This window comes from Lepidochelys kempii, chromosome 3 (assembly GCF_965140285.1).
Source record: "Lepidochelys kempii isolate rLepKem1 chromosome 3, rLepKem1.hap1, whole genome shotgun sequence".
NCBI classification, from domain to species: Eukaryota; Metazoa; Chordata; order Testudines; family Cheloniidae; genus Lepidochelys; species Lepidochelys kempii.
This window is the reverse complement of record NC_136382.1, coordinates 81272402-81296291: the sequence shown is the minus strand read 5'-3', so window position 1 is coordinate 81296291 and position 23890 is coordinate 81272402. Positions and strand designations below refer to the sequence as shown.

General features: G+C 40.7%; 1 protein-coding gene across 1 annotated transcript in view; it reads right to left on the bottom strand.

Moving 5' to 3' along the window:
* Positions 1-23890, bottom strand: part of LIN28B (lin-28 RNA binding posttranscriptional regulator B) — a 178325-nt gene that overhangs the window by 110996 nt on the left and 43439 nt on the right. The window contains exon 2 of the mRNA XM_073335159.1: positions 6790-6838. Within this exon, the coding sequence (XP_073191260.1) occupies positions 6790-6823 (34 nt within the window). The 5' untranslated portion in view covers positions 6824-6838. The remainder of the gene's footprint in view (positions 1-6789; positions 6839-23890) is intronic.

Genomic DNA, 23890 nt, shown 5'->3' with positions numbered 1-23890 from the left:
AATTTGGTGACACTTCTGCCCCTGTAACATTTAAAAGGTAGTTTATACCTTGTTAAAATCTGAGGACACTGGGTTAAATTATTTTTTGATTATTTTCTGGCATTACCCCTCCTGTCCCATCCACACAAACATAAATAAATAAAAAGCCAAAACAACAAACTGTGATCCGCCCAGATCTTGTACAACTGTATTTTATAAAATTTCAAAGCACTTGCTGTTTTAGTCTGCCCAATTAAGCAAACCCCCTTTGCTCTGATAGGCCTGTTTACTCTTTTTGTTGCTTTTCAGGAAAGTGTATAAATTGCTTTCCTTTGTCTTTAATTTCTGTTTGAAATAACAAGGTGCCCAGTTGAACGTTTGGTAAAAAGAGAAGGGGGTGGGCAAAAGTGTAAAAATACAAGCAATCTGGCAAGTGGAGCAGAAGCTCTAAATCCTGAAATTCCTTTGCAGTCTTCAACCGTAAATTTCCTATAGGTTATTTCAACAGTGGAGGTCGACTTCCTACACTGACCTGCCTTTACACATTTGTGCAATAAACCATTCCTTTTTTCGTTTCCACTTCCTAATAAATGCAATTATTTTACTAAGTTAAATCAGTATTCAACTCACTTTATCTACATGAAAGATTAAAAACTAAATATTTCCTATATCTATATCTATATATATATGAACTACTATATATAATTTCAATTCTGATATAATCAATGGAAATATAAAAGCAGGGCAGCTGGAGAGAACAAATATTTAAAGCGTTTTTCTGCAAAAAGATTGAAAATGAATGTAGTGTATATATGAAAATATCTATCAACTATTTGATATGTCTACCAAAACCAGGAGGCATCTATATATATATGATTTTTTAAAATAGTATCTGTTATAAGAGTCTGTATTTTTCTCAGATTGGTCTCCTCTATCTGCATTTGGCTGAAAAATGCAATGGAGACTAGGCTCTTGGGTTTACCGATACTGGACGCAAATAAGTTGACCCAGGTCGTTGTTTTTTTATGGAGAAACTGTCCTTTGTTTCCAGATAGTTTGATATTTTTAAAGCAATACAGTATTATGCTTTTTATCAGAGTAAAGGGAGGAGTGTGAAAACAGCAAAAGAAAGCTGAATGCAAGTATAAGAGCTAGTTGAAAGGATTTCCTACATTACAAAATAAATGCTGATTGTGTAAATTACGTGTGTTGGGGAGGGGGGAGATTTGCAAGTGGTCTTTACTGAGATTTCCAGGCCTCCAGTATTACTGGAATTAAGGTTGGGGTCACCGGACTGGTCACTGGTGTCAGATGTTATCGACTCATTCATTTCCTGCAAAGGACATCAGCCTTTCAAGTTTTGTGGAAGGTAGAGAGCTGTTGCCAGCTGGGAACTCTCAAAAACCTTCCAAAATTCATTCACAAACAATCGGCCACAAACACCCACTTTTTTTAAGCAGACCCAGGTCGGGGGAATTCCAGGATCATGGTCATATTTCAGGCGTTAGAAAGATGCCGCTGTCTTTAACATCGACTTGCTCTCCCCACAGAAAACGTGCTTTTTCGTTGAGATAATTACGCGGAGAAAGAAACGTATTCATGAAGCTGTCCCAGGACTCCTTTGGCATCAAAACGGCCAGAGCTCTGGGTGCCTGTTTTCTAATTTGTCATGTTTCTAAAACTTCTCTGGTTTTAATTTTTTTCTCATTTCCGATTTCTTTTAATACCCTTTCCCACTCCTCCCACCTCCATGTATTTGGATCAAAACTCATGTTTAACACTGTGAAAACTGAGCTCTTAGGATAACTTCGATTTACCATGTTTTGAAAACACTTTGTAGTTTTGCTCAGGTCGCTAATCAAGAAAAGCAGGAGCGCGCGCCTCTGCCATTGCCCTGTGATAACCGCATCGAAAAGGGGGTGGGGGCTTCTCTGTTTGAACTATTATCATCACTCAGAGCTGGAAGCCCCAGGTTCCCCTCCCCCGACGGCCCATTTCACTCAACCGTGCCGGTGTGGCTGCGGGGGAAGAGGGAGCCCGCGCGCGCCGCGCTTGGTGTCCCTTTCTTTTCGTGCAGATCAGAAGTCCCTGGTGCTTGGTGCGATGGTCTCTATTAAAACCAGATCCGCCGCTGCTGCGGTTCTTCCGAAAACGAGGGGGAGGGGCAGCGCCACTGGGGCTGGTCAGGTCAAGTCACCCACCCATCTCTCCTCCCCCACGTGGAGCCCGGTTCCAGGACCTGGCTGAGGGGCGCTCCTGGCTTTGCCTCGGAACTCACCCGCTTGGCAGGGACCAGACGCGACGGCGCCCTCCAAGCCTGGCCCCACGTGAGAGCCGGTGGGCTCCCGCCTTTCGGGCACCTCCTGGTTCTAGCCAACCCGGGTCTGCTTCCACCCAGCCAGCCAACTTTCGGCCCCTCCCCACGTGAGGGGGATCCGCAAGGTCCCGCCCGAGCCGCGCTAAGCGGAGTGGACCTGTCACGGGGTGGTTCACGGTGGCTTTCTCATTGGCGCTGGGGGGCCGCCCAGTCCAGCCCCTTCGGCTTCAGGGAGAGCCCGTCCTCTCCAGGTTGTTACCGGCAGGGATGCCCCCGGGAAGTTGCATGTTTGAGGAAAAAGCTCTCCTGGGATGGCGAATTCCCCACTCACAGAACCTGCTCCCTGCTAGGAAGATCGGGTCTGTCCCAGTGGCTCTAGGTAACGCTGCCAACCTTAGAGATGGTTTCAGAGTAGCAGCCGTGTTAGTCTGTATCCGCAAAAAGAACAGGACTTGTGGCACCTCAGAGACTAACCCATTTATTTGAGCGTGAGCTTTGATGCATCCGATGAAGTGAGCTGTAACCCACGAAAGCTTACGCTGAAACAAATGGGTTAGTCTCTAAGGTGCCACAAGTCCTCCTGGTTCTTTAGTTTTGGAGATTCCTCCTGAGCCCTCGCGTTAGGAACCCAGAGTCTGTGTGTCGGGGAAATAACGCCTTCTCCCTCCCTCCCCGCCCCGCCCCGCCCCGCGTTTCTCTTCACAGTCAGACTGCCCGGTCGGGGCTGTAGTATACCGGGTGTCGTGTCATGTCGAACGGTTTCGCCAGAGGAGTTGCAAGGGGGTAAGATCACGGCGTGAGAGAAAATATCAGCGGGTGCAAAGGCTCTTCGAGCCCATGGTCTCACCTGCAGCGCAGGCGCCAAAATTGTCCTCTGGTTCCTTCTCCGCTGCAGCCTGGGCAGGGGTTTCCTCGGCACCCCAGCGTTCATTAGAAACAGGGCCAGGGCAATGATCTCCTTTCTCACACGCATTTCTTTTTTTTTTTTTTTAACCCTCAGCGTTAGTTTTTCCGGGAGAGTTTTCTGGGATCATTAATGCATTCCATGCATTAATTTGAAATACAAGAGAGGTTGGTATGGCTGCTTTTCATATTCAAATCTTCATTGTGTGAAGATCCCAATTATTACCTATATAATCCCTCCACCGCAACCACTTTCCATTATTGACCTGCAATACAACGACCACTTCGAGCTGGCTAGCTGTCTTTGTTGCAAAGACTGCCTGTCCTGTTGGATCTAGGTAGCTCTGTCAATTTTACTTGTTCCTTTAGCTTTGAAGACTCCTCCTTAGCTGCCCTCATGTCAGGAAACGTGGGCTGTGTGTAGAAAAACAGCGAGAGGAAATTTAACAACGCCCTAAATCAGCTATAGCGGTTCCAATGAATAAAACACTTTTTTTAAAAAGGGGGGAATCTTTCTTCCTTTCCCCATTTCACTGTTGTTTACGGTGATTTCCTTACCCCTTTCGAAGATTCCGATATCCCGACTATAAAAGTTAACACCTGTAGATAACTTCAGGGGTGTGTGTATGTGTGTGTGTAAAGTTTCCGAGTAGCAGCCCTGTTAGTCTGTATTCGCAAAAAGAAAAGGAGGACTTGTGGCACCTCAGAGACTAACAAATGTATTTGAGCATAAACTTTCGTGAGGTTATGCTCAAATAAATTTGTTAGTCTCTAAGGTGCCACAAGTCCTCCTTTTCTTTTTGTGTGTGTGTAAGTTTATACTTCTTAACCGAAGATGCTTCTTAGACTTAATTTAAATTTTAAAATAAATAAACCTCGTTACGATTGAATCGTTCTCTCCATAATTATAAACTACGAAAAATTCAAACATACACTTGTATACATCTATGAATATTAAGTGACTAACATTTTATGCCAATACCGTCGCTATTTACACGTTTTTAATTATTTTATTGTTAATTATCGATTAGTTTAACGGACCGTTAAATATTTCCATTGTTTTCCAAAAGTTATTAAATACTTAATCATAAAAATTGATAGTTTTTTCTGCCATTTGTATTTTGTACAAGTTGTTATAGAAAGTTGACCTCACACTGCAGTGGAAAATAGTGACGTATATAAAAACTTGATGATGAATTAATGTTTTTAAAGGATGTGTCACATCTCAAGAAGGTAGCTGAATGATTGGAATATACCTAAAGTTTATTTTAAATCTGAACTTTTAATATGTTAACAAATATTTATGAACCACGATTTTCTCCTCATTCCTGACTAAAATATTCCATATCTTAAAGCCTGTGTTTTATTTTTTTCGTCCATAGGTGGTGTTATTTTAATTAATAACCAGAGTTTGGGGGAGGAAGGTTTAAAATTGGTGATTTGAAATATTTGATAGTAAAAAAATAAAATGAATGTTGATATCAAAAGTGATACTGTAAACATTCTGAAATAGCTAACAATGCACTCTGCATTTTTGCCTGTAATTCTGATGGTTTGGAGAGGCATTATTAAAATACCAGAAACTCCTCTAATCCTAGATGTAATCCAAGGGCATTAGAACACTGAGAGCCCTTCCAGAGCTCACTGCAGGCTGTGGCCTCATGTACATTAGCAGTTTTTCAGCTGTGGATTTGCAAGGACTCATAAGGACTGCTTCCATGGTTAGATTTAAGGAGGCGCCACATCAGTAACTTGCGGAAAACGTGGTTATATTTGGAAAACAAGCCCTACAGAAGAGTCCCGCTTTTGTAAGACCACTTGCATTTCACTGTCAAAAATACTCAAAATAGATGGCACATAAGGAGACATTGTATATGCTTCCCTACATTTCATTTCGGGAAAGAAGGAAAGGAAGAGAAGCCTAGAAATTAAAGATTGCAGCTGCTTCTCAAAGCTCCTATTGCTTTTTCAAGTTTCATAGCAATGGCAGTAAACATTGGGTTGAGAGGGAGGGAGCGAGAGCGCGGGACTGTGTGTGTTTAAGGCTGTCCCGCCCACTGGCAGGTAGACACACCAGTCTCCGTTACCCATTTTAGTAACAGCACGTGCGCAAACTACAATATATTGCTACAGAGATTAGGGGACAAACCCAGCTCCCATCTGCAGTCAACAGCAACACTCCCAAAGGCAGCAGGATCGGGCCCTAGATGGAGGTATAATCTGAAGGTGGGTTTGTATTATGTGGTGCATATAAATACATATGCAGCTCTCTATTGTACAGAAAAGCTGGATGCTATGGACGCTTGTTGCCCACTGACTATTCTGAACGGCTATAGCTGACCAAAGCCATTGCCTTAAGCACAAGATGTAGCTCGTGATTAAGCATGCACGGAATTCCCAGACCATTGTGCCGCGGCGCTGCATAAGCCTCACTCAGCGGTATGTGTTCAGTGCCCCAGGGAGGAGGATAAAGGATCGCACCAGAGGACCCCCGGCCCCTTTTATTTGCTAGTCTGAGTGACGTCAGGAGCACCTTACCGATCCCTAACAGGCATGCGCCTAACAAAAAAGTAGCAACTTCGGAACAGAGCCAAAAACACTAAACTTCAGTGGGCAACAGGAGAGCACCCAACAACGCTACAGAGCCTAAGCAGGGCTGGACGCAGGCTACGTACAACTATGCAAACTCTTGAAACCAAGGTAAGAAACAGAATATGGTCACCCCTTCTCCTGACGCGGCTATTGTAGTACATGTTCTAAGGAGCCAGGCAGTGGACAAATGGGGAAACAAAATGGGAACAGCGGGTGCTGCTGTAGGGAGAGTAGTTGGGCAATGAGTTTTCCCAGGTGACCATTTGCAAAGTGAAATACAGGATTTGTTAGCGCAGCTTCCAGGGAATAAAATCAATGGATACTGCCTAATGAAACCTGACCAAGATCAGTGAACTCTGAGGCTTTTTTTTGTTCTTCTCCAGTTTCATATGCCAAAAGCAGGGTTTGGCAACGTATAGTACTGCCTCAAAAATAGATGTAGGTAGGAATTGTCTATAAATGTGAGGACTGTGCGGGATAACATGTTTACATTGCTGCTGCATTAAAAATCAATTTAATATCGCTAAAAGATGGGCACTGACCTTTTACTTGTTGATATGTTTGTTATGCAGTACTTAAAAACTATTGCGTTTTTATCATTAATAACTCGACCTGTTAGAGATGGCTGTGACACACCATATTTCTTCTAAGAGTAATTCTGTAATGTATTTCAAGATGTCTTTAAATCCATTATTTAGGCTCACAAGATGACACCTGGGAATAAACATTCTATACTGTCTTTTTGCCCCCAGCCCAGAAAAAAAAAATCCATTTACAAACCGTTAGACCAATCAAGAATTCCAAAGTTAAACCTTGGAGAAAACTGAATGAAATTCTTTCTTCGAGTCCAATCGCACTTTTCCAGACAGATATTAGCTTCATTACAGTATATTCTGTTGTGACAGTGGGAGGCATAAAGTAGTTATCAAATACCAATTCCCCAATCATATATGAAAAGTCAGCCATGTAAGACTTTATAAAAAAAAAAAAAGACTGACCTGGTCCCGAGGAGACCTTCTTGAATGACCTCATCGTCTTCTAAGGAACCTAAAATCAGAGAGCTGAAGTCAGTACTAGCCGGCAAATTGTACTAGAGCACAGTATTTAATTACCCCTTCTCCAGTTTAACGGCTCATTAGAAGGCCATAAAATGCCAGGGCTTTGACTCTGTGAAGTGACCTGTAAACTTTTTAACTGTTTGCGACTTACCTAGCTCATCAGAACCACAATTAGATAACCAAGAGGTAACAATCAGCCTGTTACAAAAAAAAAGGGGGGGGGCCTTCTCCATTCTTTAAAGGCATTGCCCCATTAATAATCTTTTTATACAAGTTAATGAGGAAGTAGACAAATACACAGATTTGCTGGATACTGCAAGGTGTTGTTTTCACTTATCAATATTTCATCGCAATAGGTAACTCAAGTACTAGTGGTTATTGGCTTTGCCATGCTTAAATTGTACACCTTAAATCATTTTAAAAAATTCAATCAATTTGTGTCTTTACATATATTTCAAAGGAAGTATCTTGGAATAAATTTTTGGTCAAATTGTACTAAACATTATAGGTCATAGTAACAACCTAAGAGAATCAGTAGGAAAATGCCTTCCCTTTAATACTAGTAAAATCCCAGACAATCATTTGCATTTTAAACCAATACTTACAAAGTCTCAATAAATTAACAAAAATATTTGATCAGAGACCAACACACAATATGGCTTTGTTGGTGCTAGATGTATTTCTGGTCCACTTCCAATTAAGCAGGATCTATCTGATTTCATAGCATAATAATGACAGCAAAAATGCCATGCAGTAACATAGTACAGTAGATAGTGAGAGACACTCAAGGAAAGCCACTGACTCTGTTTAGAGTAATCTTGTTGCTCAGGCTGTGCAGATTATTTAGAGCAAGGAAGATTAATAGATTTGAACATACACAAACTCACCTGCTACCAGCCTATGTCCTTTTTGTCTCCCTCTACCTGATTTTTATACACTCTACCTTAAGTAAGACCCATCCAAAGCAAATAAACCACTTCATGTTCTATTTGGATGTGAATCTAAATCTCTTCTTCCTTTAAAGAAAATTGAGATTTTTTGCAATTGGAGATCATGTCCTGACTGTTGATTCTAGCCTTTTCCTACAAATGTGGAATCTCCACCTTCCTTCTCTCACTGTGTGAACAGCCAAAGACAAGTGAGAATCAAATTTCTGTATATTAACTTCTTATCCTCTAGTTAACCCCACTTCTATACAGCATCAGCAACTAGAAAAGGTGATAGCCAGCTTGGTTTCCCTTGCAGTGAAATAACACCAGCCACTGGTCTCCGTTTTTTGTTTTTTTTTGTGATCATCTATATCAAGTTTTGTTTTCCAGTAGAGCAGTTTATAAATTTAATATTAAACCTATCCTTCCTTTTACACCTTCAACTATTACAGCCCAATCCCTGTTTTTACTTGTCTCTTCTGCCAACCTGCAGCTGTGTGGCTTTTGTCTCTCGGATTTAGCTACATTATTTATGCAGCATAATGAAATATGCAAACATAGAGTAAGAGATCCTTTCCTGGCTTTGACAAGTGATGTGCTTTAGTTTATGGGAGAATTCAAAATACTTTGGAAAAGAAATATTAAGAATTGCAGTAACTACCGAGTTTGGTACTCTGAAAATTGGATAGGGTTAAAAAAAAACCTTGTTTTTGTCACTTCAATGTATTTGTAAACATGTATATAAATATGTGGATATCATAAGCATCAGAATAGATTATTATACAGAAAGTAAATGGGATGTAACTGTTCTAAAAGACTTGGTGTTAATTGTTTCTTAATAGGCTATAGAAGTCTTGACATATAATTGTAAGAAATGCTAGCTTATAAAAATAACTTCAAAAGTCTGAACATCTTAATTCTATTAAATTAATTCTTAAAACTGTATAAACAAAAAACTAGTCGTCATATATTCTACTGCATCATACTGAAGCCAATAGGAATTTAGTCACTGATTTAAATGGGAGCAGGCTTGGGCCCTAAAGCAACTAATAGTAACAGTGATAGGTTAGTATTTTCCTACACTACTTCGGTATAAATATTTCAAGCAAATTGGGATCTGCTAGTGCTGAAATTGAAATTCATATTTAAATAGGCTTCATAATTGCTAATATTTAATAAATGCTAATCAAGGATTATATAATAATCAAGCCTAGTAAGAGGGTTTTGGAGAGAAATTGTTCTTTGCTTTAAAAGCCTGATTAAATGTCTATAGGCATTTAATCGTAACATGTCTGAGTGGAAACTAGTTGTAGGAATAAAGTGATATTTGAAGATACCATGCAATCATCACAGAACAGGAAATAAAACCTACTCAAGGAGAGTGAAAGTTAAAGTTATAAATTATACCTATGAAATAATCTTTACCTTTGTTACAGATAACACATAAAATAATTTGAGGGTTTTTTTTCTGCCACTTACTGTTTATCTTTGGCAGTTCATTCATATTGGACAGTGAAAGGCAATAGTATGCCTCCAATCATTCATTTTCCCCCCAAATTCTTAGTGACCAGCAAAATTATACAGTGTTTTGGATTTCACATAATGCAGAGTGTTAATTTAAACAATTTTACTGCCATATGAAAATTGAATGTATAGTAATAGGGTTAGAAAATCAGGTATTTATAGTTTGCCTGTTTACCTAGAAAATTGTTTGCTCTATTTCAGAGATTAGCTAGAACAAAAATTTTAAAACAATGATCCTGATCCTGCTCCACTGAAATCCATCAAAATTTGGACATTGATTTTACTGTGAGCAAGAGTGGACTCAATATTTTATTAATATTGTTTAAAACAGTTACAAAATGCATCAGAACACAAAAGTAAAATATACAATAATAAAAAATTACTACTAACTAGTGAGCAAATTTCATATGGGGCAGAAAAAGATACAACATTCCTTTATTTTCTATTTGCAACTCTTATCTAGGATGGATTTTTTTTTAAGGATTTCAGGTGTACCTGTCAGAAACTGAATTAGATAAATTGTGAACACCTAAATACTACAGGCTGTTTATTTTTAAGAGAAAATGCCAGGTACTCTTAAAAAAAAAATAAAGACCTTATGGTAACATTAACGAATTTGTTTAAAAACTGTGAATTAAAAAAAATATATTTATATATTATATAGTGTATGCTTTACCTTTTGCACTTGATTCAGCTGCTGGACAGTAACACAGACTAATCAGTTTATTTCTGTTTATAGTCACTTCAACTTCTGATTGAATGCACTAGCACCATGCTGCACTATCTTAGTTGCAAATGCTGCGGAGGAGTGCTAAATCAAACAAATTACCTGACACTTAACAATGCTAAAATGTTTTTGAATTTTTAGAAATATCAATAGTTTTAAAACAAAATCCTAAGTGATGGGTCTACACTTCATTAAAATGTGTTTGTTTTTTTTAAAAGGTATCTGGTATTGTATCCCTTACTTTCTTTTAATATTTCATTAAGTAAGGTACAGAAATCAATTTATAATATCCCAAAGAAATTGAATTGCATTCTGTAAAATTCAAAACACCTCAAAGTTTGGAAATAAAACACATAGAAAAACACTGGAACTGATCCACATCCTCAAACCAGTGGCTTACCTATTCAATATTGTATAATTTGCTAAAGATACAACATAATTCCTGTGAATTATTCTCTTCTGAAATTATATAACTAGATTTCATTTTCTTGTGTAATTACATACATTGTGTAATTTTGTTCACAATTTTCTTCCCATCCCAATACTGTGAGCATTGCAATAAACATTTTTAGGAAGTGAAGTGATAAAGCAGGTATGGGAAAAGTAACTCCTTTCAATTATCTTCTAAATTCAAGAATTCACCTTGACACACTTTTTTAGTAAAAATCCTTCAAACTGACTTGGTTCTGTTTTGTTTTTTAATGATCAGCAAATAGAGGTTTAATCTTTCTTTGCTGATCTGAACCTTTGAATCTTTTGTTATGTGTTAAATTGATTACCCTTTGTGGTTAACAATATAAATAACTTGGTGATATTCTCTAGCTATGTTTTGCTGACATATGAAAGGAGTAAGGTGGACTATTTGGTACACAATAATGTAGGCATTTCTGATAACCAGAGGGCCCAGTTCTGCTCCCACTCAATCAGTTACTAGACTCCCATTTGAGTTCAGTTGGAACAGGAGCACATAAGAACAAAATCTGCACCCATTGATGTCAAGACTCTGGACTGTTCTAGTAAAGCAATGTAAATTGGGAATAACTAGCTCCATTGACCTCGATGGTGTGGAGTCTGCCACTGACTCCAACAGAACCAACATTTGACTCTTAAAAGTGAAATACCACCATTCAATTTAATTTTTAGTTTCTTTTAAATGATGTGCTTTGACCCCAAGATCAACAAGGCTAAAACTTTAATCATATGCACTAAAGTTACATTTTTATTTAGTAGTAAAATGACAATAATTGTATAATCAAGAAATACAATTGGATAAAGTCATTTCTCATTCCCTTTTAGTGAGATTAATTGTTCTTAATCCATATTATCTATTTTATATGTTCTGTATTTAGAAGAATTTGAAAAAATACCTTAAATAGAAAATGTTCTGTATATCTAAAAAAATTCCATAATATAGAATAGTGACTATATTTTCATATGATTGTAACCAATTTTACTTTTCAAGGGTACAAAAATATGTCTAAACATAAAATATTTTGAAAAGCAACTATTTAGTCTCTTTTTACTTGTCATATTTTCAGCATTTTATTCAAATTTACAGCTAGCATGTAAAATAGTAATTTAAAGCTAATTTGTCCAAATTTGGAGCAATTTGCATTTTCTTAAGCAAATGAAGTTAAATAGCCTTCATTTACTGGGCTTCATTTACTACCAATTTACTTCATTTAGCTTTCAAAGTGATTATCTCCAGAAGTTGCTAGTATTGTTCTTTTGTTCACAATAACTTGAGTACCCATGTGACTGAGACAAATAAAAACAAATCCAAATTTATTAGATATTTTGCTTAGTTTATAGGCTTTGAAGGATTAGATTTTTATTGTCAAATGTCAACAGTGATTTCACCATACACACACACAAACCAATGAAAAAATATTTCTACTGACAATCAAAATTTAAAGATAGGCAGAGAAAGAAAAATGCTTCTTGAGAACTTATCAGAATTTGATTTAATCAGTTATACAGCTTTTACTTTTTAAATCTCACCATCTACTATTATTAATTCTCTGACACCCCTATAGTTTCCTGCAACTATGACAACTTAAATAGATAACAACTGGGGAAAAAAAAGGTTAAAAATAAATATTATCCGTCAGTTATAAAAAAAAATCTAATTCTGAAAAGCCTACTTATGATCATTGGTTTAATTTGTATTCAAGTTATTAAAAAGTTAAACAAATGTAAATGTATCTTAAACTTGTGGTTCATATTCATTTTGAAGCCATTTTTAAGAATAATATTTGCTCACGAATGAAATAATGTTTAATAAATGTTGGAAAGATGTGTATCAAATAAGAGCTGTTATGGCAATATTGTAAATTAAAATTATTCAGCTTTAACTTATAAAAATATATGTACAATTCTTCCATTCCGCATAATGACATTACATTTGATATGTCCTCTACAGTACAAATGAGGTATGAACATCACACAGAAAATAATTCTAAATCTGTGTTTGTAACCTTTCCCTAAACTCAACAGAGCCTCAATTTAAGTGGAATTAATTAAGCCAAAATCAGAATTTGGATTTATAAATAAAATGAAACTGTAAACTGCATAATGCATAATTTGCAGTCAGGTAATAAAAGCATTTTTTGCCAATTAGAACTTAACCATGTTAAAACTACTTTATGTATTGCACTACTTTTTAAAATTTTACTTAAAAAATATTCTATATGTTTAAAAAAATTCATATACTTCTGTAAAAGCTTCAGCATGACTGGTTGTAGATGCTACCGAAGCATTTCTAAGGTCATTTGTTGTACTTCAAATTAATATTTACTCTTCATGGAGTTAACATTTCATCTCTGTTACATCCTTTGTGCCCCACACTACTTTTGTTATACCTTTATACAGGCCATTTACCTGTAAAACAACAATTTTTTTCTGTAATTATAATTAGTGAATTATCATTTCGGAGTCTAACAGATTCACAAGCTTAAATTCAGCTCCTTTATAGGTCTTCTTTTTGGTGTGAATATTAGGAATTTACCAGGAATAAAGCAACCAAGCTAAAGAAAACATATTAAAAGTAAAATGTGTGTTTGTCAAAAGACATTGCTTACAACACTAATGTCAATCTAATATTGAAATTTTCTTTTCACATAAGTTTGAGTAATGCAGCATAAACAGTTCAGGGTATGTGAAATTTTCCTAATTGTAAAAGAAAATAGTTCCATATAATAAACATTCCTGCTGAGTCATTGTTTAAAATAAGTTATTGAACAAAATAATGCAATGGTAGATCTTGTTTGTTTTAGTTGAAATTGTTTATTAATTTAAAATGAGACTACAGAACAGTATCACTGATACTAAATTCTTGGAGATTAGAAATTGTCATTTATCTTGAATTTTATTTTTTCTTACAAAATGATTGCACATGCAAGAATTTATTATGAAGTATGTACAATAGTGGTAGAACATCTAAAATATTACTAAACAAATCAGTCTCAGTATTGAGTTACAAAATAATGCTCAGTGTGCGAATATTTTCTACACTAGTTTAACAATCTACATGTGTATGTTGTGGCCAGACTGAAAAACCTTTTATGCATTGAAGTACTGTCAGTAACATAGGTAGTGATGATAGATAGATGTAAGATACATTGAACAGGGTTAAATTATTAAAAATAACTGGCCTAAATAGCATGCATACCTACACAGAGAAATAAGGGCATTTTAAAATGTGTTTGTAGTTAAAAATAAAACCCTCACACCTTTCTGAAAGGTAGTGGGGTAGCAGAACACAACACTATATGTAATAAAATAACAAGGTTTATTCCAACAAAATAAAATTGACAGTTTTAGAAGCTGTTTCTTTGCTAGCAACTAGCTATTGAGATACATTTTTGGAGGGGAGGGGGATTATTTTTAACCTAGTGTGCATCTACACATACACCACTGTCAGAATACATGGTCTTCAATTTTAGAATTTTGTTTAAAGCAAACATTAGATATATATCTAAGAACTTTACCATATAGTATTAGAAAAATGACTGCATTCCATCCTACAAATTCCCAGTTGTACATAGTACTAGCATCTAGACCATTTAGAGATGGTAAAATACTAAATTAAGGAAGACATTTTAGTGTTTAAACCTAAACATGTATATACATATTTCTATAAAAGTCAGCATAAATTCAGTATTAAGAATCATAGTTGAGAATGTACATTATTTGGGAAATTGTGTAAATCTCCATTTCTTTGTGAAAACTGATCAGTTAACATTACAGGCCTCTTTTTTTCCCTCTGTATAATTAAGCTTTTGTTCAGCCATGAAAAAACTAGAAACTGATTGCTTGAAAATGAGCTGCATGACCTTTGTCCTGGTTTGTCACCTTTGACCTTTAATTTGAGGATCCTGCATATCAAGTCATTCTATTTTTAGAAGCAGTATGTCAAAGTCCTGTGTTAAAATTTTTACCACTTATGTATCAAAAAGAGTAGCAAATTAAAATTATTTTGCTTTTTTATTATACAACTGTTTTTGAAATAACACACACCATGAACTAGTCCACAAAATGCTTTATGTAAGAAAGAGCTTTTCCTACCAGAGATATTGGAACACAAAACAAATTTAGAGAAGATTCTCCTATAGTCTGCTTGGCTCCTCCAAATTTTAACTCTTTAACAAAAGCCTCATGCTCATATCTTTTGTTGTTAATGCGTATACGCAATTACATGAACTTTGTCCATATCATCATTGATTTTTTTTAGTCACTGATCACATGCTTTGATATTAGCTCTCAAAATACCCTTTCACAATCTGAAACTGTGTTTAAAAATGGCTAATAGCAAACTTAGGTCTAAAATTTGTTTGACTCAAAAATGTGTATTTTTTAAAAATTAGGCTTCATTTTTATGTAAGATGGTTTAAAATGTCTTTATGGTGGTAAAGGACCATTTTCAAAACAAGAGAGTGCCATAGTATTGATCTAATTGATTTTCCTATACTCATTCAATACCAAACTAATACAATTCACTGGAAAAAGCTTCCTTGAGACAGCATCTATCTGCCTACTACATTTAGTGAATGAATGATGCAAAAATAAGATAATAAAGACAAAACTTACTATAGTTATTCTTGTATTTGAACCTCCACAGAACTTCAGGATGTGTTTTTCAGTTGGATTTAGTAGTGATCAACATGGCTGTCTTGATTCAGCACTCCGGTCAGCGACATCATACAGTATCATGTCATAGGAGGAGCTACTCCATAAAGGCATGTACCCTCATATTTTCAAAATACAGCTGGCTTTATAAAGTACATCTGCCAGCTATAAATAATGTGAATTTTAGTTATACTTGATAACTGGAATCTTATTATTCTGATTAACAAGTTAGCAGTTATGCCTCACAATGTATTGTTTTTAGGCTCATTCTGGAGGAAAAATGGTTCCTTTAGAACCTACCTTCTGTCCAGACATATTGTAATAGGAGAATCATCTGGTAGGTCTTTCTCTCCCCCTCCCCAAGATCACATTATCACATTGTTTAACTATGATGCAAACAAAAAGCTACTTCAAAATGAAAAAAGGAAGAACAAAACCTTTAACTGCCTAAGACTTATTAAGTCATCCTTCTGCTTGGAGAATGTGATCTGAAACACTGCTTGTGACTTATCACTGCATCCTAGCAATGAAGATTTGGGCCTAGACATATGAAATTTTCATTTTTCCTCTCCTGTCTCCTCAAGTTTCTAATACATATCAGCTAATATGTCTCCTACATTGACTTTACTGTTGATTTCTGGTAAGATTTTTTTTTCAAATTGTATCCCTTGCAGCATTCATTTTATATACATATAAGTGTGATAGCTCATTTCTTCACGCAATCTTGTATTTTCTACCTCAGGTGTTTTTAAATATGTACTAAACAGTCTGCTTATAAGTAACCATTACTTTGCTATTTTGTGTCTCATTGTTTCATGAGAACAAAGAAAACTTGACTTCTTGGTATACTTATTAATAAATTTGAGGTTATATATTTATTCCATATTTTAGTGATCTTTCTTGCTGTACAGTATCATTCTTTCAGAAGACTACAGTTTAACTGCATATCCTGTGAATAATTTTCAAAAAAGTAAATGGCAGAATATTTCCCCTCCAACAAATAAGGTACCATCTTTACACCTTTAAAAATGAAATGTCTGTTTCCTATATGGTTTACTGTACAATCCAGTATCAATCTAACTCTAAATGGTTGTTACTGTAATTTAATATAAATTTGATGGATGCTTCATTAAATTAAAATGTTGAAAACAATTTAGACCATTATAAAACTATAGCTACAATTCTTATTTTCTTAACAGTAGCTAATACTGATGACAACACATACTTTGCTGTAGATGTAGTTAGACAGCGTATGCACATAAAATGTGAAGTTCCAAAACAGACTATAACTAGAATATTAGTTAATGGCTTTTTAAATGTAATGCTGGTTACATAAGTAACATGCCTAAATCCTTTAGCAAAAGTTGATAACCTGTATTACTATTTCATTCATTTGTACTACAATATGAGACTAAGTAGATATCAAGTAAGTACACTCAGGGAAAAGTGATGAACAATTAAATGCCTAGCATCTTTTCTAGGTGATGTTAACAAATTAAAATAGGTAACTCAAACAAGTGTTAAACCTCTCTGCCTCTAAAACTTACTTTAGAATTTACACTATTTAAAATATACTGGTGTTACGCTTTTAAAAGAGCTTGGCTAAATAGCAACATTAAGTGTGTAAGTTATATTTTCTGATCTTTTATGCATATACACACAGGGTTTGAATTGACTGATTTCCTGTTAAATCAGATGACTAAAATAACATGTGCTTAATTAAAATGTTAATAAAAATATAACTCAAAACAAGAAATTAAATACAAAATATTTCCTGGACCAGGATTGAATTCAATTTTACATTGCTAAAAGAGAAATATATACTTCTGAAACTAGTTCTGAAGCCAGCCATTCTAGTCTATACTCATAAATCAAATTGACACAGCCAGATTTCTATCAGTGTTTGAAACCAGAAAACAGAAACTACAAAGTTTAAAGACATTTATTTGTTTTCCCTTACATTACATGCCATCAACAGGACAACTTCACAGGAGAATAGCACAGTGCTACTTCTTTTTTAAGTTTACTATAAAATGACCCCAACTATACACAGTACCACTAGGAGCAATTTATAAAAAACACTGAGGGGAAAATGCAAGGAAACACAGAGATCGACCTAAGATTTCGTTCTGTTGCATGAAACAATTCAAAATGGCGGCCTTACCATTACTTACATTTAAAACCCCCGTAGAGAGGACACGGAATTATGTATGAGATCAAATAGTAACATCCCCGCCCGCCACGCCCCCACCAAAAAAAGCACTAAAGGGCAGGAATAGTTACCAAGGTGCAATTAAAAAACAGTCCTTTGGGGCACAAATCCGTACAAGACAGCTGCATCCTCTGCTCTCTAGTCACTTTAAAGCTGACGCACCGATTGGCAAACACAATGTAGTTGTCCATCTACTTTCCTCCTTCTCTTTCCTTTTTGCAACAGCTCAAGCTCCAGGATCGTTCTCCTTCGCTCCTCCAGAGTCCTAATTTGTGTTTGTGCCTCTGCATCTTTCCCTCCCCCCACAAACTCCCCCCCCCCCCCCCGCGCGCACACACACACACACTGACAGTACAAGATTGTTTCCTTGGTAGGTTACAAATACAAAGATCTCTTTGCTACCAGAGGGCAAAGGCAGGGAGTGGAGGGATCCCAAGAGCACGGGACGCCCCCTGGCGTCGAACGGGCGCAGTTTCACCTGCGGGCATCCCAACCTGTACCTTGACCGGCGCAAGTTAATACAATCCCTTTGTGCTCGCACCTGGAGCTGCCCATCGCTTTGCAGATGCACCATGCGAGCGCTGGCGCTCTCCTCGCGCACCCCGGGGTGACATGCCAGGGAGGCTCGGCTCTTGTCCCTCGATCCCTTTTTTAATTATTGTTTTATTTGTAATATCACATGCAAGGCACTCTCCCCCCTCCCTCCCCCCCAGGGGAAGCAGCAACTTGGCCGCTGGGCTCCGAGGCGTCTGATCTTCTCCAGGGTAACCGCAGCCCTCGGAGAAGGGCGGCAGAGGGGGGGTGGGGGGGAGGAAGGTGTGAACCCGGAAGTACACTCGGCACGGCAGCAGCATCTCAATGGCAACACTGGGGAGAAATAAAGGGGCGCTCGGGCGGCGGGAAGCAACTTTCCCTGCAGGGGAAGCGAAGGCGCCCCACAAACCCCCCTCTCCCTCCCCGCATCTGCGCAGGGCGCGCGGACTCCGCGGGCAAGGTGCCGGGCAGGTGCCAGCTGCGGCGCTGGCAGCGGCCGGGACCCGGCGCGGCACGGACGGCGAAGGAGCAGTGCCTGGAGCTCGCTTACCTCCCGGGCGCCATGGTCGCTGGGCTACGCGGGCGGGCGGGGCTGGGGGGGGCAGCGGGTGGCGCTTGGCTTCCTAAGGCGCTGTGGGGCGGCTGCGGAGCGGGGCTGGCGGCGGGGGAGGGAAGCGGCGCTCACGCTCCCAGCCGGTGGCGGAGCGGCGGTGGCTGGATGGCTGGGCAGGGACGCAGCAGCCCGTTACCGCTCCAACGCTGGGTCACGCCGCGGCAGGCGTGCACCTGCCCGGCCCGGCCCGGCCCGCCCTGGCTGCACCAGGGGGCGCGGCAGGTTGAAGCCCAAGCGCGAGTCACTTCCCCAGGCGGGCTCCCACGCGAGCCCGGGGGGACTCGGCTTGTCCGGGGGGCGACCCGCCCCCCAGCCTCGGGGCTGGAACCGGTCCGCACAGGGCGCTTCCCGCCCGCCCCGCCTCAGCCTGGCCCCGGCCCCCGGCCAGGTCTGACACCTCCCCTCCTTGGCAGGCTCCCAGCCTGAAACCGGCACCGAGGCCGAGCCATCCAGGGGCTGAGGCGCTCCCAGCCCACCCAGACGGGTTCAGCTATGCTCCGCCCCTGCTCGGGCTGTGCCGCACGCAGGGCTCCTCCCCCTGCCTCCAGAAGGGGTGGCCGGCGCTGGGTTCGCTTTCCCGCCTTCCCTAGGGGCTGAAACCTTCTTCCATTTCCCAGCCCTTGCCTTCCGACAGAGACCACCCAACCCCCCATGTTACAGGCTTCCCCCAGGCAGTTCCTCCCTCTCTCCAGGCTGTGCCTCCCTCCATCCCATAGTCTAATCTACACAACACCAGTAATTACATCACACGGTTTTGTCACCCAGCCCAAGGTCTCTGCTGGTGCCCCCAGCAGTGAGCGGCCATCAGAAACTAAGCAAGGCAATCCCATGTTCTGTCCCCCAGGGTAAGAAGGTGTTCTAGGGGCACAGGGTTCTGTCTGATCAGGTCGCAGAAAGTCCTATCCCACAGGGCCAAAATATGTCTTGCATAGAGATCCACTCCTCTCTCTGAATGTGCCTGACATCACAACAACCTGTTCTCCAAGAGTTTGCAGGTACCTCCTTGTCTCAACAGTTCATGTCCAGGTTTCTGTCAGGGCTCCATTTCCAGATCTCAGTATTTTCTGCACACTCAGGCTTCCATTTTTTGGTTTGATCTGACTTCACCACTCAGTATGTTCAACCCACTTGCACTCCTGGGTCTCTTAAGTGTGCCAATCACTTGCAAGGCTCCAATCTTGTGTCTTGGCTTGTGCTACACACAAGGTTCTATTTCCAGGTCTTGACCAGGTTGTCATTTCTGGGTCTCAGCATATTATTCACTTCCAGATTTCCAGGTCTTGACCCAGCCCACACATTCCAGTGTTCTAATTCCAATACCTGGTCTGTTCTGTGCATGAGCTGCTCTCAACTCTCATCACATGTTGCATGGTGACAGTGTTGCATGCCGAGGTCTCTGAATCCATCACCTACTTCCAAGTTCTTTTTCTCAGTCTTGACCTAACTGACCTGCTCACAGCATACCATTCATAGCTCTTATTATGTGCCACTACCACAGTTCAAATTAGAGTGAAAAAGTGGGTCTCAGAACAGGTTGCTTTTTTGCAGAGTCCCATTCCTGGGCCCATGTGCATGGTGTGTATAGGGTTCCATTGGTAGTTTTGGCATACTTGCCCTGCTCATAAGGTTCTAGTCTCAGATCTCACATGTGGAGTTCCTTTACTGAGTCTCCAGTGGCCCACCCATGTATGGGATTTAATTCTTGAGTCTCTGAACATGCCGTCTAGTCAGAATTCTATTCCCAGGTCTCTATACATACATTGCAGTCATGAGGTTCCAGTAAGGGGCTGCTGTACTTACAATGTATAGCTTTTAATTCCTTTTGTCTATGTACTACATGCTGATCACAAAGTTCTGTTACATAATCTCAGCCTGTGCTGTATAGTTACACAACATACTGTACCATTCTCAGACCTTCAAACATTTTGCTCACTCAGCTGCCATCATGGATTCCTGCTTTTCTTGTGGCTGGGGTTCCATTCTTAGAGCTCAACATAAAAGTAATCAAATAGTGCTATTACACTTAGTCTTATAAGTTGCTTTTCTTAGCCTTGGTCTACACTAGGAGTTTAGATCGAATTTAGCAGCGTTAAATCGATGTAAACCTGCACCCGTCCACACGATGAAGCCCTTTTTTTCGACTTAAAGGGCTCTTAAAATCGATTTCCTTAATCCACCTCTGACAAGTGGATTAGCGCTTAAATTGGCCTTGCTGGGTCAAATTTGGGGTACTGTAGACGCAATTAGATGGTATTGGCCTCCGGGAGCTATCCAAGAGTGCTCTATTCTGACCGCTCTGGACAGCACTCTCAACTTAAATGCACTGGCCAGGTAGACAGGAAAAGGCCCGCGAACTTTTGAATTTCAATTTCCTGTTTGCATGGTCACCTGCAGCTTGCCACGCCAGCCAGAGCTTATCAGCAGAGGTGACCATGCAGAGCTCATCAGCAGAGGTGACCATGATGGAGTCCCAGAATCACAAAAGAGCTCCAGCATGGACCGAACGGGAGGTACGGGATCTGATTGCTGTATGGGGAGAGGAATCCGTGCTGTCAGAATCATAGAATATCAGAGTTGGAAGGGACCTCAGGAGGTTATCTAGTCCAACTCCATTCCAGTTTTCGAAATGCCAAAACCTTTGTCAAAATCTCCCAGGGCATGAAGGACAGAGGCCATAACAGGGACCCAAAGCAATGCCACATGAAACTTAAGGAGCTGAGGCAAGCCTACCAGAAAACCAGAGAGGCGAACAGTTGCTCCGGGTCAGAGCCCCAAACATGCCGCTTCTATGGTGAGCTGCATGCCATTTTAGGGGCTTCAGCCACCACGACCCCAGCTGTGTTGTTTGACTCCTTCAATGGAGATGGAAGGGGGGATGGGGGGGTGAGGGGCTAGTCACATGGTGGGGGAAGGCAAAATGCGACCTTGGAATGGAAGCACATGTGCTATTTATGTAATGTTAACAGCAAGGTTTACCGTGAAAGAGTGTAGCCATTGTTCTAGAAAATGTGTCTTTTTAAATACCCCTCCCTCTTTTTTTTTCTCCACCAGCTGCATGTGTTTCAATGATCACAGGATCTTCTCCTTCCCAGAGGCTAGTGAAGATTAGAAGGCGAAAAAAACGCACTCGTGATGAAATAGTCTCTGAGCTCATGGTGTCCTCCCACACTGACATAGCACAGATGACTGCGTGGAGGCAGACAATGTCAGAGTGCAGGAAAGCACAATATGACTGGGAGCAGAGGTGGCAGGCTGAAGAGAGTAAGTGGCGGGCTGAAGAGAGGGCTGAAGCTCAAGTGTGGTGGCAGCGTGATGAGAGGAGGCAGGATTCAATGCTGAGGCTGCTGGAGGATCAAACCAATATGCTCCAGCGTATGGTTGAGCTGCAGGAAAGGCAGCAGGAGCACAGACCGCCGCTACAGCCCCTGTGTAACCAACCGCCCTCCTCCCCAAGTTCCATAGCCTCCTCACCCAGACGCCCAAGAACGCGGTGGGGGGGCCTCCGGCCACTCCACCCCAGAGGATTGCCCAAGCAACAGAAGACTGGCATTCAATAAGTTTTAAAGTTTTAAACTTTTAAAGTGCTGTGTGGCCTTCTCCTTCCCTCCTCCACCACCCCTCCCGGGGCTACCTTGGTAGTTATCCCCCTATTTGTGTGATGAATGAATAAAGAATGCATGAATGTGAAGCAACAATGACTTTATTGCCTCTGACAGAGGTGATCGAAGGGAGGAGGGGAGGGTGGTTAGCTTACAGGGAAGCAGAGTGAACCAAGGGGCGGTGGGTTTCATCATGGAGAAACAAGCAGAACTTTCACACCGTAGCCTGTCCAGTCATGAAACTGGTTTTCAAAGCTTCTCTGATGTGCACTGCGCCCTCCTGTGCTCTTCTAACCGCCCTGGTGTCTGCTGTGCGCAACCAGCAGCCAGGCGATTTGCCTCAACCTCCCACCCCGCCATAAACGTCTCCCCCTTACTCTCAGATATTATGGAGCGCACAGCAAGCAGTAATAACAGGGGGAATATTGGTTTCGCTGAGGTCTAACCGAGTCAGTGAACTGCACCAGCGCACTTTTAAACATCCAAATGCACATTCTACCACCATTCTGCACTTGCTCAGCCTGTAGTTGAACAGCTCCTGACCTACTGTCCTGGCTGCCTGTGTATGGCTTCATGAGCCATGGCATTAAGGGGTAGGCTGGATCCCCAAGGATAACTATAGGCATTTCAACATCCCCAACGGTTATTTTCTGGTCTGGGAATGAAGTCCCTTCTTGCAGCTTTTGAAACAGACCAGAGTTCCTGAAGATGCGAGCGTCATGTACCTTTCCCGGCCATCCCACGTTGATGTTGGTGAAACGTCCCTTGTGATCCACCAGTGCTTGGAGCACTATTGAAAAGTACCCCTTGCGGTTTATGTACTCGCCAGCTTGGTGCTCTGGTGCCAAGATAGGGATATGGGTTCCGTCTATGGCCCCACCACAGTTAGGGAATCCCATTGCAGCAAAGCCATCCACTATGACCTGCACATTTCCCAGGGTCACTACCCTTGATATCAGCAGATCTTTGATTGCGTGGGCTACTTGCATCACAGCAGCCCCCACAGTAGATATGCCCATTCCAAATTGATTCCTGACTGACCGGTAGCTGTCTGGCGTTGCAAGCTTCCACAGGGCTATCACCATTCACTTCTCAACTGTGAGGGCTGCTCTCATCTTGGTATTCTTGCGCCTCAGGGCAGGGGAAAGCAAGTCACAAAGTTCCATAAAAGTGCCCTTACGCATGCGAAACTTTCGCAACCACTGGGAATCGTCCCAGACCTGCAACACTATGCGGTCCCACCAGTCTGTGCTTGTTTCCCGAGCCCAGAATCGGCGTTCCACCGCATGAACCTGGCCCATTAGCACCATGATGCCCACATTGCCAGGGCCCCTGCTTGGAGAGAAGTCTGTGTCCATGTCCTCATCACTCTTGTCACCGCGCTGACATCGCCTACTCGCCCGGTTTTGCTTTGCCAGGTTCTAGTGCTGCATATACAGCTGGATAATGTGCGTGGTGTTTAATGTGCTCCTAATTGCCAAAGTGATCTGAGCGGTCTCCATGCTTGCCGTAGTATGGCATCTGCACAGAAAAAAGGCGCGGAACGATTGTCTGCCGTTGCCCTGATGGAGGGAGGGGCAACTGACGACATGGCTTACAGGGTTGGCTTACAGGGAATTAAAATCAACAAAGGGGGTGGCTTTGCGAGAAACTGAATGGCTCCCTCAAGGATAGAACTCAGAACCTCAAGGATAGAACTCAAAACTGGGTTTGGAAGGCCATTGATTTCACAGAGGGAAGGAGGAGAAAATGAATACAAAACAAATCTGGTCTATT